Source organism: Eupeodes corollae, chromosome 2 (genome assembly GCF_945859685.1).
Source record: "Eupeodes corollae chromosome 2, idEupCoro1.1, whole genome shotgun sequence".
In the NCBI taxonomy this organism is placed as follows: domain Eukaryota; kingdom Metazoa; phylum Arthropoda; class Insecta; order Diptera; family Syrphidae; genus Eupeodes; species Eupeodes corollae.
In genome coordinates this window covers 112,887,079-112,906,009 of record NC_079148.1, presented here as the reverse complement: position 1 = coordinate 112,906,009, position 18,931 = coordinate 112,887,079, and the positions used below count along the sequence as shown (strand labels likewise).

The 18,931-nt window shown below is 32.2% G+C and overlaps 1 protein-coding gene across 2 annotated transcripts; it reads right to left on the bottom strand.

The window, feature by feature from the left end:
• Window positions 1-1,234: 1,234 nt before the first annotated feature.
• On the bottom strand, window positions 1,235-13,976 carry LOC129945548 (uncharacterized). Of its 2 annotated transcripts, XM_056055358.1 has the most exons (10): window positions 13,674-13,976; window positions 13,548-13,575; window positions 3,801-3,948; window positions 3,695-3,737; window positions 3,506-3,637; window positions 3,158-3,327; window positions 2,725-3,096; window positions 2,575-2,664; window positions 2,330-2,499; window positions 1,235-2,269 (listed from the first exon to the last, which is right to left on the bottom strand). In XM_056055358.1, the coding sequence occupies exons 1-10, from the start codon at window positions 13,675-13,677 to the stop codon at window positions 1,510-1,512; spliced, it is 1,917 nt and encodes a 638-aa protein (XP_055911333.1). In that variant the 5' UTR covers window positions 13,678-13,976; the 3' UTR covers window positions 1,235-1,509. The 2 variants fall into 2 exon arrangements, with proteins under 2 accessions (XP_055911333.1, XP_055911332.1); XM_056055357.1 differs by lacking the exon at window positions 13,548-13,575 and having other exon boundaries at window positions 13,674-13,975.
• Between the last annotated feature and the right edge of the window lie 4,955 nt (window positions 13,977-18,931).

The window sequence follows — 18,931 nt, the reverse complement described above, 5'->3', positions numbered from 1 at the left end:
ATGGTCATAACATGAACGCAGCATCCAACCGTTCTTCGACCTACTAGGCAATTGTAATAATATTGTTTAATTGCTTTTCTGCCCTGTTGATTATTATTATATAAAATGTAAACAAAATATACTCTCCAGCATATATGCCTGCTCTGAATCCTACCACGTAATAATTTAGCATATCTTGTAGAGGTCAAACCTTCTGGGAGACGGAAAAAAACTTATTGACATATATTTAATAGCGTGAGTTATTGCTGTATGTTAAGCTTATACCGCTTACATGCTACTCTTCTAACATTATAGTGTTAGGTATAAGATTTTTTTTGTATATAAGGAGCATATTTTTAAATTATTATTGTTAAAATGAATACATTTTTGAAGAAACCCTAAAAAAATTATATATGAAAATAAAGGTTGTGAACTAAGCCACTTATTGGTGCCAAAAAAAATTAATATCATCATTGAATTTTAAAAGATATTATTCTACCAAAGTTTGCCTAAAAATGCTGTTATTCAAAGGTTTGATTAAAGTTATTTTAATACCTTTTTGATTTCAATAGCTTTTCTATATCCAAAGATATTAGCATTTATGTCGATAAAGTGCTGATTTTTAATGGTTGGACATTTCGAACTTCAATCTCAAATATCTCGGATCTCCCATGAGTTATCGACAAAATATTTTTGCAGATATATCCGGCTTAGAACCACCTTTAATTTGATATCAAATTCATTGGTGTACACTCCGGGCCGAAAATGAGCATACCCCTTTGTATTTTTATTATTTGATAGTCGCGGCAATTAAAGTTGCTTTTATTTTGGCTAACACTGTATCTACCTTCCATCTTGATGTAAACAAGAAAAAAGTGATTGTATTTTTTCCAAAAAATTTAACAAAAGTTCAACTTAAATTCATATTAAATATGTTCACTTTCTTGAACAAACTGACTGGCTGTATAACATTTAGTGATAAATTGTTAAATATTTGCTTAGTATTCTTATCATGTATATGATTGTTATTTCTTCAGAAATTAAAAAATATTAACACATACATAAGGGTCGAAACCCAAAATTCGTAATACAAATCAAGCGCTAAGAACTTTCTAGGACCAAACGTTTTTGAAGATCATAATTTAACACCAAAGTAAAATAAAATTAAAATTAACAAGGGATTCAAAAAAATCTTACACTGCCAAAGTTTGAGCGGAAAGTATGCAGTTAATTAATTTAATATTTAAAAACAATGTTAAAACAATTTTTATTTGAATATTATATTTCTCTGTAAAAGTTAATACTACATTTTAAATTAAAAAAAAAAACACTAACTTTGAGACAACGTTGGACATGTGCACTAAAATAGTCCAAAAATGAGTTACCTTAATTCTAAGTTATTCAATATCATTTATTTAAAATTTAAAAATAAGGCACCGTTTTGTTAACATCTTATGCAGTTGTGTTTTGTAATATCTTCTTATAATAGTGAGTAATTGTTGTGCTTTTGTGATATGTTCAGTCAAAAGACTAAATAGAACAAATTTGATAAAATCCTTTACAAATTTTGCACTTTATTTTTTGGGAAGTACTACTTTCATTAGACATCTCTTCGTAAAAAGCTATAAGCTGTTCGAAAATCAGTTGAATATTTGTTTGTATTGTTTCGATTGTAAATGTCCTGAATGATTGTTCACATTTTTTATATAAATGCCATACCACATCTTCCAAATGTAATTTAGTTTTAAGAAAATTTTCAATAGTTCTTCCGTATTTTACGATAAATTCATTTGATTTTTCAATAATAAATATTGCTATCTTTTCGCCAACTTTCTCAATTATATTTTTCACACAATCTTGCAATGTTTCGGAATTTAAGATAAGTGGTGAAGCGATTTGAAACGCAGTTTTACAGTAATTGATGATAGTGTTAGTATTTTCATAAAAGGCATTTTGTGTCAAAATATTTAATGTTTCTTGATTCGGTATCGTTTGATGTGAATCCGGTATGGGCTGGCTTACTTTCCCTAAAATATTTTCACCGACACCATGTTGAACGCTACTGCGCAAATCTCCAGACTGAACTTGAACCTCGTCATTTAAGGCAATATGGCCATTCTGACCAGCGCTAACACGAATCTTATTTCTGTTGAGATCTTTGTTAATCTTGTTTATGTCGTTGAGATATTGTCGGTCAGGTACTTCATTTATCAAACGAATAATGTCCATTTTACCCTTTGAAGCTCCTTGTGTACGTATCGTTTCTTTAAAGAGCTTATCGAACATTTTCCTGTAGTATATAAAAAAAAAAAGTATAAAACAATGGTCGAACATCAAAGCACTGAGCTACCTTTGTCTATTACTGAGTTCTGTTCGGTAGGAATTTACTTTTGAGTCACGACTTTGTGCAACAATCGTAGATGCCAAACGGAAATTGTAAACGGAGTGAGTAAAGATTGCTAAAGAAGCTGCAACTTGCAGTACATCTAATCCAGTAATTTTTTCGTCATCATTGTACTTCTAAAAAATTGATACAAATACAAACATTTTAATGTTAAAAAAATAAAATTAATTATAGATGAAATTGATGCTTACCAAAATCAAATCTAAAGCACCATTTGCGACTCCTGTACCAGATAAAAGCATTGTTGATATGTTCATTCCATTAACAACTACTTCGCGGACCTTCAAAAAAACACAGTGTAAGTTTGTTTCATGGTACAGAGTTTGAAAATCTTTACTTACCACTGATACTTCTTTTCCCGCCAAAGCAAGTCGAGCTAAGGATTTAGTGGCAAGAGAAGACGAAGCAGCAAGTGCTCCAGAAGCAACACCAAGCCAAGCACCTCTAGCTGATGAATTAGTCAAAGCTATACTTTGCTCGTGATCATTGCGTGACAATAAACTGCAACCTGAACGAATGGCTGAATAGACCCCAGCCCCAGTACCAATAACAGCAAGCACTGGTAAAGCTGGTGCAAAGACAACTGGAAAAGCAAGGGCTGCCACTGTACCTGATGCAGCTGCAAATCCTCCAACTCCAGCAACAACGTCTGCATGGCCTGCAGCCTTCTTAGTGATGCTGCTTGCAGGTGTAACCCATGAATCAAGAACAAGCTACATAATATTTGTATTTATATGCAAAATTGTTGGACTTATAAACTAGTAGTTTATTTACCCTCGCCGTTGAATTGTCATTGTCGTTCTCGAATTGGTAAACCCCTTGAGAAGGAGCCAGTGCCACACCCTCTGGCAAACAATTTGTCTTAATAAAATGATTCCAATTTTGATAAACATTTCCCATTTCGTCAATGAAAATCATGCAGCAATTTGAGCTATCATCAATATCTGAAACGAACAAAATTCACCTTTGTTATTTTTGCATATGAAGTAAAGACTGTGAGACACCAATAAATAATTCTATAGATTTATATTAACTAATTTATTTGATAAATTAGTTAAATAAATACCCAGCTACACTCTACAGTACATTGATTTTGCTCAGGGAAAAAGACAAGGTACTTACTGATGCATTTTCTCGTTCTTATTATTAAATGAATTGAAAATTTAGTTGCCTCACGGGCCTGCAAATAAGTTGTGCCTTCGGCTACTGTTACCAAAATAAAAGTGGCTAGTAGATTTTTATTTGTATATTTAGCTGAAATAAAAACATTTTTGAATAATGAAAAGCTTAACAAATTGTTTCTAAACTTACTTTGTGATATGGTACTTTTATAAACAGCTTTCCGAATTTTTTCCTAAAAAATAAAAATAAAAAAAATATGCCTTATATATTATAAAATTAAGTTAAAATTTATTACAATTGCTTTGCTTGGTTTCGGTTTTGGTTTTGGTGTCTTTAGAGAAGTTCCAACTGCTCTACATGCACTAGGTTCTACGTCTGGTTCATTGTCGCGAAACAGTTCGTTAATTTTTTCCCTAAACAATTTGAACTGTTCCGGAGTGTAGCTGGAATAAAAAAAGGAAAACACATGTACAAAATTTTAAGAATATAGATAATTTTAAAACTATTTAAATCCAAAACATATACATACATATTTTTTTTACAAACAAATAATAATCAATCAACTTCGAAACACGAGCTATTTAACTTGAAGTTAAAAATTGAAAAATACAATTCTCTCCTTGAACAATTTAGAATAAAAAAAGGTTTCACTAGTATTCGACAACTGTTACAATTATTTTGAATAATAGAAATTCAAAACATTCTATTCATTGTAAATTAAATTATTTAATTAATTTTAGGCTTATTAGTAAAATTGGCAAAATTGGATTAGTCAGTCCTATCATGCATTCCATCGTAATCAGAAATTTTTACGAATCCCGAAAAACTGTATCATGAAATCCGTTCGTAACGATCGAATTCATGATAGGGCTGAGTAACTTTTAAGATTCAACGAAATGTAACAAGCTTTTATTATTATATATTTATTAAATAAGTAATAAATTACATGCTAATATAAATTTATTGAGCTTCTAGCTGCAAAGACCTACCGTTCTATTATTATTTTATTATTATAAATTCTTTATTATTCTCGATAAATGTACAATCTCTTAATAGCTAAGAATAAAAGCATGGCAAATGTTGACGTCTGCCTGAATTGACTTATTTTAAGTGAAAAAGTTAAAAAGTTATAAACTATGATAAAAAAATAGTAGTTTGTTCATTCATTTTATTTAATTCTATAGTACAATATTTAAAAAAAAAAATAAAGAAAAAAATTTAATTAAATCTTCAAATATAATTACAACAAAAAAAAGAGAAATTGGAACACATTATCAAATATGTAATTAATACCTATATAAAACTGTTACGGTAACCTAAAGCATGACTAATATAGGAGCATAGGGGTTTCCAATTTAGATTACCATTTAAGAGTTGCTTTGTATATTCAAGTGTTAGAATGTTTTGTAAAAAGTAAAGCTTTCTAATTTCCTGTAACATTGGACAAACAGCTAAGAAGTGGTACACATCCTCAATTTCATTACGGTTGCACAAAGTACATTTTGGATCAAGGTCTACTCTATGTGGCTTATAGTGTAAATTCAGCATCTCAGTTCTTGCATTAAAAATAAGGCTCATTTGCTTTATAGATAATTTTTCGTTAAAATAATTACTTCTGTAGAATGTGTGGCTTAGTGTTTTGTATATGAGTCTAGTGCTAGAAGTTTGAGTTCTATGCAAACACTGTAAATAAAGAGAGTCATCTATCTTTACTATGCATTTATAGAAAACTTTTTGTTAATCGGCTAGAGGTGTATTATTAAGATTTAGATTAAAGCAATTCTGATTAGCCAATTCGTACCATTCTTTAAAAGGCGATAGTTGAGATCGGAGTGCGTATTGCATTATTTTTTGTGTGAAGGTTTGTATCAGGTCTATTCATAACTTTAACAATATAGTCCGCATTTGATTTTAAATTGCCTAGGAATATTTGTGCTATACCGGTTTCTACGTAGATAGCAAACGTTGGAGTTGAACTAGCTAGTTGGAAAATGCGTTTGAAAAAGAAACGTTGAACAACTTCGAGTTCCTCCATGTTTCGATAGCCAAAAACTTGATCTGCGTATCAAAGGCACGTTCTTATAGTTGCATCAAATACTCTAAACTTAGCAGTAGCATCGACATATTTGTTGCAAAAGAATTTACTTCACATGAGATTAATTGCTGTTTTGGCAGCAATACATCTTTCTTTAACATGAGGGCGGAGATCAAGGTTATACGTTATTAGAAAACCTAAGTATTTGTATTGAGATACTATTTCTAACGGTTCGCGATCTAAAAACCATTTTTCATTGGGAGCTCTTCTTCGCTGAGTACTTTCAAAAATCATTATTTTTGACTTTGTGGCGTTAATTGAGATCCCACAAATCACAAAATCTTATGAGTTTATTAATTTGAAGCTGTAAAGATGTGAGGTTATCAGCCAAAATAACAATGTCATTAATTTAGTGGATAAACCCAAAGTAGATAATTTATATATTAAAGAGTCTCTGTTCACCGTGTCAAATGCCGCCTGAAAATCAACGAAAAAGGCGTAAATTTTCTTTTTCTTTTCAAAACAATTCTTTACTATGCTTGTAAGAGCAAATACATGGTCTACTGTAGATAATCCTGCTCGAAAGCCGGCTTGGAAAGAACTAAGGAGTTTATTCTCTTCAACCCATTTTGTCGACCTTTGGTATAAAAGATGGGTGAATATTTTCCTAAGACATGGCAGAATCGAAATGTCCCTGTAGTTGCTCGGAAGTTGCTTGTAGTTGCGTTCTATAATTAATTTTACACACATACATTTAAATATTGGTTTCAATTTCTAAAAGAATATCATTGATCTTAATTATATTTGACAAACTGAGTATCTCAGCGTTTGGATGATGTCGTTTCCGTTTAGAATTTTCTCATTGATTGGCTTAATTCTGTTGCAGTTTTAGAGCAGGTGTTGGAGGTCATATGTAGCATTGCATGTAGTACAGATGGGAGGAGGTTCTTTTTTGAGAAGATGGAGGTGGGTGGCAGAGGTATGGCCAATTCGGAGTCGGATGAAGTTTTCTATTTTTGATTTCTTGCAGTTTGTAGGGTATACAGATTTTGATTTTGTTGGATTCACTCCTACGTATTAATGATTGTAAATTCTCCATTCATTTACTTGTGTGCTTACAAGTTTTCGTGTGAGGTTCTTCACAACGTCATTCTTGGTGTAAAAGTAAATATTATAGAGGTAGGTTGGTGACTTGCTTGCAAGGTTGCGGGTTTGGAATTTCAGCAGTTTAAATGGATGCATTTTGTGGAAGTAATCCAAAAAATATCGTGCTACCGTCTTCATTTGTGATTGCAAACGTTGTAGTCTCTGAGGTTTTGGACCCATCAGTGAAAGTAAATTTCCAGTTTTTGGACTTGAGCTCAGATAAAATCCTTAAAAAAATTTTCCGATATATCTCAACGTTTGTATGGGTTTTTCTTTGAGAAGCGAGGAGTTGGAGTCGATGAGCCAAGAAGGTACAAGTAGAGCAGATTGTTTTGGATATTCAGAGTTAGCAGATTGAAGGATGGTGAAAAAGGCTGATGGCGTCTTGTAATTTATTTTCCGGTTCAATGTTAGGTTGACTTCTTTGTCGATTATCGAGTTTAACAAAAATATCAGTTTAGCATAAAGTTTATATATGAATTTTTTTCTTGGCTCTTCAAAAGTGAGGAGGCCAGCCTCTGTCAGGATGTTTTTGATGGGAGTATTGCGGAAGGCGCCAATACTACATCTTCCTATTTGGTGGTAGATTGATTTAATGATCCCGAGTGTTGATTTCTTAGCGTTGCCATAAATAAAAATACCATAATCTATTTTACTCAATATTAGTTGTTTGGTTATATTACAAAGGGTGTTTACGTGTACGCTACTTTTGCTACTTGATAGATACTTAATAATATTAGACCTTGTAGCTAGAGATTTCTTAAGATCTAAACAATGATTGTGCCAATAATTGTATTTACTATTAAATATGAGTCCTAAAATATTTAAATTTGTTACATTTTCAATTTCTATTGCATTTATATTAATTGACAGAGGTGTACAAAAATGTTTGCGACATACATGTAGGACTTTGCATTTTTGTAACGAAAGTTTAGCTCCAGAAGAAACTGTCCATTCTAAAATGTCATTAAGAGCATTTGTGAGTGAATTTTTGATTTCCATAACATTTTTTTTTAGAGAGAATATGTACATCATAAGCTAGAGGCAGTATTTTAAAGACTTGTGCTTTGTTAAAAGTTCACATATATATTGAAATGCAACAGAAAACAGAACGACAGATAATGGAGATCCCTGAGGTATTCCGTTCTGTAATCTGAACGTAGCAGAATAGGTTTTATTAGTTTTTACACAAATTTTTTAATTTGTAAGAAAAGCTTTAACGTAATTAAAGATATAAGGGCTAAGGCCCCCATCTTTGATTTTCTTTGACACTAACAAGTTTTATTTTGAGCCCTTTCATGTGATTGAGAAGAGCAAAGTGCTAATAAAATGATTTTTTTAGTTTCAATAATATATTAAATACAAATAATACAAAAGTAGGGTTAGGTTAGGTTAGGTTATAGTGGCTGTCCAAGATGGAACGGACACACTTAGGCCAGTTTAATGGACCATTGTGATACCACATGAATCTTGAGGCTTCCTCCTAAGCTCAATGGAACCAGTTAGAGTCTCTTACGAAACGTGAGAGGCTGATTATCCCGATATGATTTAGATCGTTTAGATCGTTAAAGAAGAATTCTCCTAGGTAATTCTTGCGTTTTCGAGCTAGAGCAGGGCATGTGCAGAGAAGATGAAGAACCGTTTCTTCCTCTTCCTCGTCCATACAGCTTCTGCAAAAGTCATTTGAGAATACGCCTAGTCTCATGGCGTGCTTTCCTATTAGACAGTGTCCGGTTATGACACCTATTATCGAGCTTATATGCGATCTGCTTAGAGAGAGCAAGCACCTTGAACGTTTTAAATCCAGTGTTGGCCAGATGTTTTTTGTGGCTTGACACGTGGTGATGTTGGTCCACCTGGTGCCTGCCCTCCTCACAGCGTCTTGCATTAGTAGCAGTTTACAAGTAGCGATTGGTATGCCAGTACTTGCCAGACGTGGTAGGATGGGTTGTACTGTACCGTTCCTGGCGAGTTCATCTGCCTTACAGTTACCTGGAATGTCTCTATGGCCCGGCACCCAGCAAAGGTGAATATTAAACTGTTGCGCCATCTCCATTAGAGATGATCGACAGTTATGGACTGTTATAGAGTTTGTAGAGACTGAGTCCAGAGATTTGATAGCGGCCTGGCTGTCGGAGAAAATACGGATATCAGATGTTGATATCACGTTTTCTTTGAGCCAAGACAAGACTTCCTTAATCGCCAAAAGTTCCGCCTGGAACACGCTACAATGATTGGGAAGGCGGAATGAGAGACTTAATTTCAGTCGTTCAGAGTACACACCACCACCAACCCCTTCCTTGGTCTTTGAGCCATCTGTGTAAAAGTGGATTGACTCATCCTCTAAGAATGTCCTATCCTCCCAAAAAGATCTGATAGGTATAGAAATCTGGAAATTCCTATCGAATTGTAGTTGGGGGATGGTGTAGTCTGTGTGCTTTGGAATTGATTATAAGTACCTTAGAATTACGGAGTGGCCAATGTTGTTGTTAGTCCACTGCGACGAAGCATTGAGGCGGATAGCAGAGCTTGCAGCTATTTGTTTACTAAATATGTCAAGAGGTGTAAGGTAGAGCAAGGTGTCCAGTGCCGCAGACGGGGTCGTGCGAAGCGATCCGCTTATACATAGGCAGGCTGAACGTTGAACTTTATTCAACTTATCCCTGTTTATACCTTTCTCTAAAGCAGTCCACCATACTGCCACACCGTACGTTAAAATCGGTCTGATTACCGATGTGTATAGCCAATGCGTGATTCTGGGTTGTAAACCCCATTTATTACCAATAGCTTTTTTGCAAGAAAAGAGAGCTACAGTAGCTTTTTTGACTCTTTCCTCTACGTTGCGTTTCCAATTTAGTTTTTTGTCTAAGACAAGACCTAGGTATTTGGCCTCGTCTGAGAATTTTAATTGGATTCCTTTAATGTAAGGAGGGTTGACAAATGGAATTTTGTATCTCCTCGAAAATAAGACCAGATCGGTTTTGTGTGGGTTAACACCCAGTCCACACCGATCAGCCCAGAGTATTAGTCTGTCAAAGGCATTTTGTAAGAGTTCTTTTAGGATATTAAGATGCTTTCCTGAAACTGCTATAGCAACGTCGTCCGCATAGGCTATCACTCTGAAACCCTCCGCATCCAGACTAGTTAGGATTTCATTCACCACTAGGTTCCAGAGGAGAGGGGATAGAACACCACCTTGCGGTGTCCCAAAACAATTTAAAATTGTTTCCAAATAAAAGCCTATTTGCTGATAAAACAGCTTTCTACCCGATTTTTGCAATATTTTGCCACTGTTTTTTCTCATAGTTTTACAATGAAACGTTTTAAAATTCCTGGGCGGCTTTTGGAGTATGAATTTTTTAAATCCGGCCATAACATATGGGGAGCAGAGTATAGAGAAAGAAAACGAAAAACTTCAAAGATTGGTCAGTTTACAGGCTTAATAGGGAAATGTTCATAATTATTTGCACTAAACCAGAATGGTTTGTTACAAGAGGTTTTTTTTTTAATTGATCAGTCCTATTCTGCTAAAAGCTAAACGTTCACCTGAAAATATGTTCTCTTCCATGTTGGTTCAAAATTGGTCTAAACTTTGTTATAAAGCAAATTTATAAAATGCACTCCTAAAAATTTAAAATATGGTATTTTGATAAAAAATTGCATTAAATAACTTCAGCTAAATTTTTGTAAGCATTCACATGAATCAAAATATTCAATTTATTACCTACATATGTATAAAGTTATTTGTTTCAAGTAATACTTTCTTTAGTTAAATTTTCCGAAATAATCGTTACATAGATTGTTTCATTCAATTTAAACATCGAATCATCCTTACAATAAATATGAACCATTGCAATACCATTATTTTGTGTAGCCTTTAATTTTGATACAGTAAGAAAGACTTAAGTCTTCAGTACTGTATAATTTGAAGTCAGTCAATTAACTTAAATTTTAAACTTAAAGTTAAGAATCTTGGTTTGAATTTTAAAACAATATCTTAGCTATTTTTAAAGTCAGGATTAGAAATCAATTGACAGGTTCAGGCTACATAAGGGACTTAAAGGTAAGGCAAGTTTTTAGCCTCTGATTGGTCAGCTAACAAAAAAAATACCTTCCAATTAAGGCAACTTTAATAGAAAGTTGACTGGAAACTATTAAGGCAAGTCCACTTCTATCAAAATGACAGTTGTTCATGCTTTTTCATTCAACTGAAAGCTGAACTTTATTACTTTATGATTTATTTATTTTCAGTACAACTCCATTAAGTATTTTCTGTAAATGGTTTTCTTGTCAATTTGGAAAAGAAATAAGTAATATTTCTTTACAATACAAAAAACAAATCGTGATAGACTTGTAGCTTGTCTGAGGAGTGTTTTTTAGAAAATAATGTTTTTGGTACTTACTTACTTTTGTACTATGAACATAAAGTAGTGGTTTGCGAAGTAAAATTCTGAATTTAAAATTCATGACACTTGAAAAACTTACTAGTTGCCTTGGTCAAAATTTACGTTCAAAGAATGAAGTTGATTTCAAATGAAGTTTCTTATATTGTCTGAGCCTGCACCTTATATCATTGGGTTAAAATTTCTTTAAATAGGTTTCAAAACTTGAATAAATTTGAATGAATTTTATTAAGTGAGCTTAGGTGTTAATCCGACGATCCACAATGAGATCAGGGGACTGAGTTGGCCACTTCAAAACGTTGATTTTATTTTCCATAAACCAATTTTGCACTATCTTAGCCGTGTGTTTTGGATCATTGTCATTTTGAAATATCTACTTTAAAGGCATCTCTTCCTCCGCGGGTGGCAGCATGATGTTTTGCAGGATGTCTTTATACATGAAGCGATCAATTATGCCTTCTATGTTATGAATTCGGCCGACTCCAGCACCAGAAAAACATCCCCAGACCATACAATTTTCTCCTCCGTGTTTTATTGTTTCTCTTGTGAAACGTGGGTTTAATCTTTGGCCTGCGGACTTGTCTTTTTCCATCGGAATCTTGCAGATTAAACTTGGAATCATCCGAGAATAACACACACAATAATACAGACAAGCCTAGTTCACTTTTAATTGTTATTTCCGAAATAAAAGGGTCTTTTTTAACCAGTCGGACTATAGTTGTATCATCTAGTATTGTAGTTTTCTTTGGTCTTCCACCATAATGCCTGGTTTCCAAGCAAGCTGAATTGCTAAATCGGCTTATTATTGGCAAAATGAAGGAATGGTGAATCGTGCATTGTTTTGCTCACCGATTGACCTGCATTAAAATCTGCAATTATCTTCTTTTTAAAATCGGTGGGATATTTGTTACGACCCATTTTCATAAATTTTACAATTAACAAAATTACAACTACTATGTGACTTTTACAACAATACGATGATCATTAAATTAAATTATCTTAAATAACAGTAAAACTCATAATAGAGTAAAAAAAGACAACGCTATTGTTGATAAAATGTGTACGTGCTATAGTTTTGTCGCTAACCTAACCTAACCTAAGAGCTGAAGCATATTCTCGCAACCCAGAAAAAAATCTTTTAAATCTATTCAACTTTCATCAGCCCTATCATGAATTCCATCGTTATCGGAAATTTTTACGAATCCCGAAAAACTGTATCATGAAATCCGTTCGTAGTGCAAAATCTCATGCAATTTTGCATTACGAACGGATTTCATGATACAGGGGTGAATAATTTTATTAAGAAATATAAAATAAAGCTTAATTTAGTGCTATTGTACACTGTACATAGATACAAAAAAACTTTTGTACCTAGTTGATTTATCTGTGTTAGGACGTTTTTTTAATACACTTATAGGTATTAATTGTTTTTTTCTTTTATTTAAATGGTTTCCGTGTATCCGCATTTTACACAAACAGAATCTTGGGTTTTTGAAGATGCCGGTTACAACTAATAATGGAAAATTCAAATCAAGCTTTTTAGGTTTTTTAAAGTACAAATAATTCGCATTCATTAACATGATCCAAATACCTACAAGCTACATAGTATGTACTTTAAATGAACGACTCAAAATATAAATTAGTTTGTTTTATTTTAATATAATATAGGCATACATATGTATACTCATCTACGTCATTAAGATCATGATTTCTTATACTTTTAGGAAACTTCTGCTTCCAGTGCAATAAATTTTAACAGTTTGTTATTAACAGTTTAATATAAGAAGGTACCTGGGGTACAAAGTAAAATATAAAGAACAATAACGTATATCTAATTCTCATCGATTCAAAAAATATTCCTCTACTGACTCATCGTCGAATCACAACTTCACAAATGCAATAAAAATTACAAATACGTAACAAAACAAGGGGCGACTTTCCATTACCGCAGCACGAATTTCCTTCTGATTTTTTTTTTACAGTTAGATAGGGGTCTCAATAGAACATGTTTTAAATATTAGGGCGAGGAAACAACTTTAAGTCATAAAAAAAAATATTTTCTTTTTCGGACTTAACCCTACTTTTTTGTATTGCATTTTTTGAGCCTAAAACAAGTTTTTTTTAATTGATAGCACGGCGTACTAATAGCTAGGGTGCGAGTTTGGGTATATGCAAAGTACTTTTCCATTTGATCACTAAAATAAAAGAAATTAACAAGAAAAAAAAACAAGTATGGCAACACTGAACAAAAAACAGGGAAGAAATGTCAAAATCAACCATTTTTGAGTGTTTTGTATGGAAAAAAGTGAACTTTAAAAATTAATTAAAAATAGAAATAAATGTTTCCTCGCTCTAAAATTGTTATAGTTATTATTTATTTGCACATATCTATCGAATAAAAAAAACCGCGAGTCGAAATTCGTGCTGCGGTAATGGAAAGTTGAGCCAGCAGATGTACCTTCTTACTTCCGACTTTTGGAATGAGCCTTAGGAGAGCAGATACAAACATAAAACAAAAAGTTACATGCATATATCTATAATTGTAAAACTGTCACAAAAATATTTTAAATCAAATGAGACTTACGCATCCCACAAAATAGAATCCTTGTAAGCTAAGTTTCGAGCAAAACTTTCGTGAACAGCTAATGCTTTCTTTTCCATTTCTATTTGTTAATAAACAACGAACTGAATGCATTAAATTTATAACAATATTATGCAGGTAAAAGTTTTTACAAAATAACGTAGGTAATAAAATATGTAACTTTAATTTCAAAAAAGACAGACTGAATTTTCAAAACCACCTCTCCGTCTGACACTTAATAGTTTAGTTATTTAATTTTTACATGTAGCCAGTGCTAGCTCTCTTCTCCAGCTTCAACTAATTGAATTGTTCGGGTAGTGCTAGTACTGCTAGTGCTATTTCTATTTGCATGCAATTGGAAAAAATAAAATAATAACAACAACAACTGTGTAGACTTATGTTATGCATATAAAAATCATCTGTTCTGAATAGGGCTCGGATTTCAGTAACTTTTGTAATTAAAATAATATGGGGCGTATTTATAGAGAATTACTTAAGTCGTGATTTCTTGATCTTTAGTTTAAGGCTTGTTATTTTAATAAACACAGCTCTTATTCATAGTCAATTTTCTAGATGTGTTTAGTAAAACCCCAAGTTAAGGTTTTTTATGACAGTTCAAAGCAAAACAATATATACAAATATTTTCAAAATTGTTGTTTTATGCTGTCATTCCTCAAATTGGTTGCATAATCTAATAATAATATTGAAAAAATGTTACTGTTTCCTTATCCCAACGATATCTTTCGTAAGAATTCTTGTCGATTAATTCAAATGAATTGAACCGTGTTTTGTACATTTTTCTTGGTGGCATATTTTGCAGATCACCAAATAACTCAAACTCCTCTAACTTGGGGTCTCCATTGAACATTTCCGATAACAGGACTATAATACATATTACTTAATTGTTTCAGTTAGCTGTCGACCGACATCCTACACAAATTCTTAGAGCCTGCACCGTCCTCCCATAGTAAGTCCTTGAGTAGGTGCGACTCCAAATCATGAAGTTCCTGTGTTTTCTTTTATCCTCTTGAATAGTTAGCTGTTGTAGTTCATCCAGCTTTTTAACTAGCGTCAATTTTTTTAAAAGGGCTAATTTTTGTTTACTCAAAGGCATTATTTTATATAATTTGTTTGAAATTTAATTTTGTAAAAAACAGCAACTACCGACACAAATTATAAATCAACAAAAAAGTAAACAACAGATTAACCGTTGTGTCAATTGTGACATTTATGGCTGAAACACATATTGGCCATACACGCTTCAGCTTCGGTTTTTAATTTGACTTTAGCCATTTAAGGAAGATCATTGAAACCCAAACTGATGAGATTAGAATATAACAAAAGTGCAACAACCTTAGTGAAACGATTATGTTCCGAATAAGGGGTTATTTAATGGTCAGTTATGGCTATCATTGGTTTCGATCATTAAAACGAATGACTGATTTTTTTGACAGGTTGGTTATAGCTATCATTGACAAATTTGCAATTGAAATACAATTTTCTGAGAAAAAATAAAGCTTTCAAAAATTAACTAAAAGAAAAGTTTTAAAATAATTCGAAAAAAAAATCTACAACTCATCAGCTTCATTTTGACAACAATCTTTGAATTCTCAAAACTAAACTTTCAATGGGGGCATTAACCGAGTATTAGTGATTTCATAGAAAATTCATTCTGATTGACTAAAACTACAAAATCAGTTGAATTTACCATCCGACGACGCGACGTCGAGATTTTGGCTACAAAGTTAGACACTGATTTGAATTTACTTACCTATTTTATCTTCCTTAAAAGTTTTGTCCGCTTTAACCACGTTGACATATTTTTCTTCCAAATAAATGTAATCAGTATAAGTATTATCTACAGAATAAAATACAAAATAAATTATACAGAACAATGTAGTGAAATATTGAATTTACCTCCGTTCTCTTCCATTTCGTTTGATTTTTTCTCTTTTCTCTCTATCTAACAAACATGAATTATGTATTTGGCGTCCTTTTTTTTGCAGAAATTAAATACAGGCACACGTATTTCTAAGTAAACCGACATCTTTTAAAATCAGTTGTTTATTTCAAACAATTTTATCACTGAAAAATTAAACATTAGCTTAACAAAAATGTTGGTTTTCAATGGGCGTTTTTCTTTTTTAGTTCAGAGCTGAGCTCTGAGCATACTCTGAGCGAACAGAGTAGAGCAGAGTAGAGTTCTGAGCAGAGTATGTTCAGAGCTCTCTGATTTAATTATGAAACAACTTGAGCACTAAACTGTCATGGTTTTAAATGTCGTCTGTTTGAAGGCGTTCAAAATTGTCTTTAATCAAATTAATCAGAAAAACAGTCATATCGTTGGTCCATTTGACGCCTGAAATAAATTTGATTCATAAAAATGCTATATGCAATTAGTTTTTCCAAAATTATCTTACCTTCTACACCAGAGCAACCAGCCTCTTCCGCCATTTTTATTGTTTTGATGATGATTTTTTTTTATTTCCCGGCTTTCAGATATCAAATTGTTTGTGCTCAGCATTTTACTCCGTTTACTCTGTTATTTTATTCTGAGCTCACAGAGCGCGCTCTGAACATGTTCAGAACTAAAAAAGAAACACGAATTTGAAGCTCTGAACGCTCAGAGCTCAAAAAGAAACACAATTATTTTTTTGACAGTTCGAGCTCTGCTCTGAACTAAAAAAGAAAAACGCCCAATGAGTATTTTTTTCTATTTTGTTTGTACCTATTTATATCCATTCGAAAAATAAACAAACAATATTTTTTGAAATTTTGTGTCAATTTGACAGATTAAAAAACTCAATTCTCCAATAAATTATTTGGAGGTTTTTTTTAATAAATAAATAAATAAATATATGTATAAAAACCCCGATTTTGTGGCTATTAGAGGTCAAAACATACAAACTATTTTTCCTTTATAAAATTGAAAATGCTCTGCTCCCTTAGGAACTATGTCCGAACACTTTTTTTGCCATTAGTAGTGTTCAAATTCCAGTGCTGGGATAGTTGGGAAATCTTTTTATTAACCATTTCGACATTCGATCTAAAAAGTTTACAGGATTAATAAGAAATGTTGTTTTGTTTGAAATAAATATTTATTTCCATAAGGAGAAAACACGCTTTGTATTACAAGAATAACGTCGCGTCGGTAACTTAATTGGGCACAAGAATTTTACTATTTGTAAACGGACTTTATAAAATAACTCAATTTTGTAACAAGGGAACAAATGGGAATTTACGGATTATTTGAGGATTTTTGTGTGGACAAAGGTCTTTCATCACTGAATTTGAGTTGTGTAACTTTTTGACACACACATACTGTGATAAAGTTTGGGGTGAAGAACTGAAGATTATAAATAAAAAGGGGAATACCCGTAACAAGAAAAGTAGCTGGGAATTTACAAAAATACCGATGCTGCAAACTCGATCTTTTCAATTTATTTATATAAAAACCTTTGTTTGTATATATTTGAATAGTACTAGGCAGCGTTGCCGATGTGGCACGATCGTGCCTTTTTGACACGGAAATTTTCTCGTGGTTTTATTATGTCAATCTTTTTACATAAATTTAAACTCATAGTGTAAACGCAGTATCAATATCCATTAAAAGAACAGTGTATCAAGAACCATACTTAATTTTTTTAGAAACTTATAATATTCCCATATCAAACTTAATTGGTAAAAAAGGGGGAGTTCAATATTTGCTCAAGCAGTTGAACTTCACATTCGTTTTAAATATGTATTTCAAATGCGTGCTCTACTCTTCCGAAAGAAATACATGAATTAGCCAATGGTGTATATAGTTTTTTAAAAAACAGTCCTGAACGGCAAAGTAAAATGGCATTTTTTCAAGAATATTTCAATATTAAACAATACAAAATTCCAAAAATGATTTCAATTCTCAGACTTTCATTTATGTTAAATGTTTGTTAAAAAATTGGATGGTTTTGTCTCATTTTTTTCTACTCGCTGCAAAAGAAGAAAATAGTGAAAAGTCAAAAAGACTCCTTGACCTACTGAATGATAACTGAATAAAATCATATTTCAATTTTTTTGGATTACGTTCTACCTTCTACAGACAAACTTATTGTCATTTCAAAGCGAAGCCCCAAAAATAAATTTATTAATTTCTGAAATAACTATTTTTCACCAAATTTTCCTAAATAAACTTTTTTAAAGAAGATTATGTTAATTCTTCAAAAAACAAACATGATATTTGTTATGAAACCGAAAACTGAAAAGCAATAGATGATATTTTTTGGGATTTGAATGCGCAGAAGAGGTTTGAAATTTAGAGACTAACGAAAAATTGAATGTTTTAAAAGATTGTCAAATATTCTATAAAAAACTTTCGCAAGAATTTGAAAAAAAAACCTAATTAAATGTTAATGCGTTTAAAAAATAATTCAAACATAAGAAAGTATTTTGCCACACTTTAATATTTTGATATCAGAATTTTCTCATCTATTATAGTGTGAGAAAGATGTTATAAGAAAAATTTTGGGGCTAGCGTTTTTCTTGAAGATTCAAACACGTTTAGGCTTAAGTTGTATAAATTAAAAAATATAATTGATGAAGCAACGTTCATTACTATTTCCAAATTTATGTTTTGCCTCACGGAAGTGCATCATCAAAATGAGTGTTTTTAAGGCTAAATATTATTAAAACAAATTGTCATACAAAACAATTAATGCTATAATGTCATATAATGAAATTATTAGGCCTAATAATTCTCAAAATTTTAACCTTCAGCTAATTTATTTATTTAAATTATTATAACAAAGCTTTATTACGTATTTATATTTTTATATTATTTATACATATTTTTAATAATAATACCTACTCATGCACGAATAGAGGAAGTGATTTTTTTTAATAGTAACAGTATTCAATTTATATTTATTTTTAAAGAACAACTTTAGTTTTATTTTCGTATGGCACGAAAATTTCATAAATGGCACGTTTTTCAAAAAACGTGGCACGAAAATTTATTTTTGGCGGCAACGCTGGTACTAGGTATCATGAAACACAAGATTTTGTTACGGAAGGAGGTGGCGCTGCCTGAGATCCAATTAGCGCTGTAGTGCGCCGTTTTGATACCAAAGTTCTTGAAAGAATGCTTTTCCAAAGTATTTTATTCTAGCGTTTGCCAAAGCAGGACATTTGCAAAGGAAATGGATTATCGTTTCACTTTCTCTTTGGTCACTACAGCTAAGGCAAAAGGTGTTCTAAGAGATACCCAACTTCTCTGCATGAAC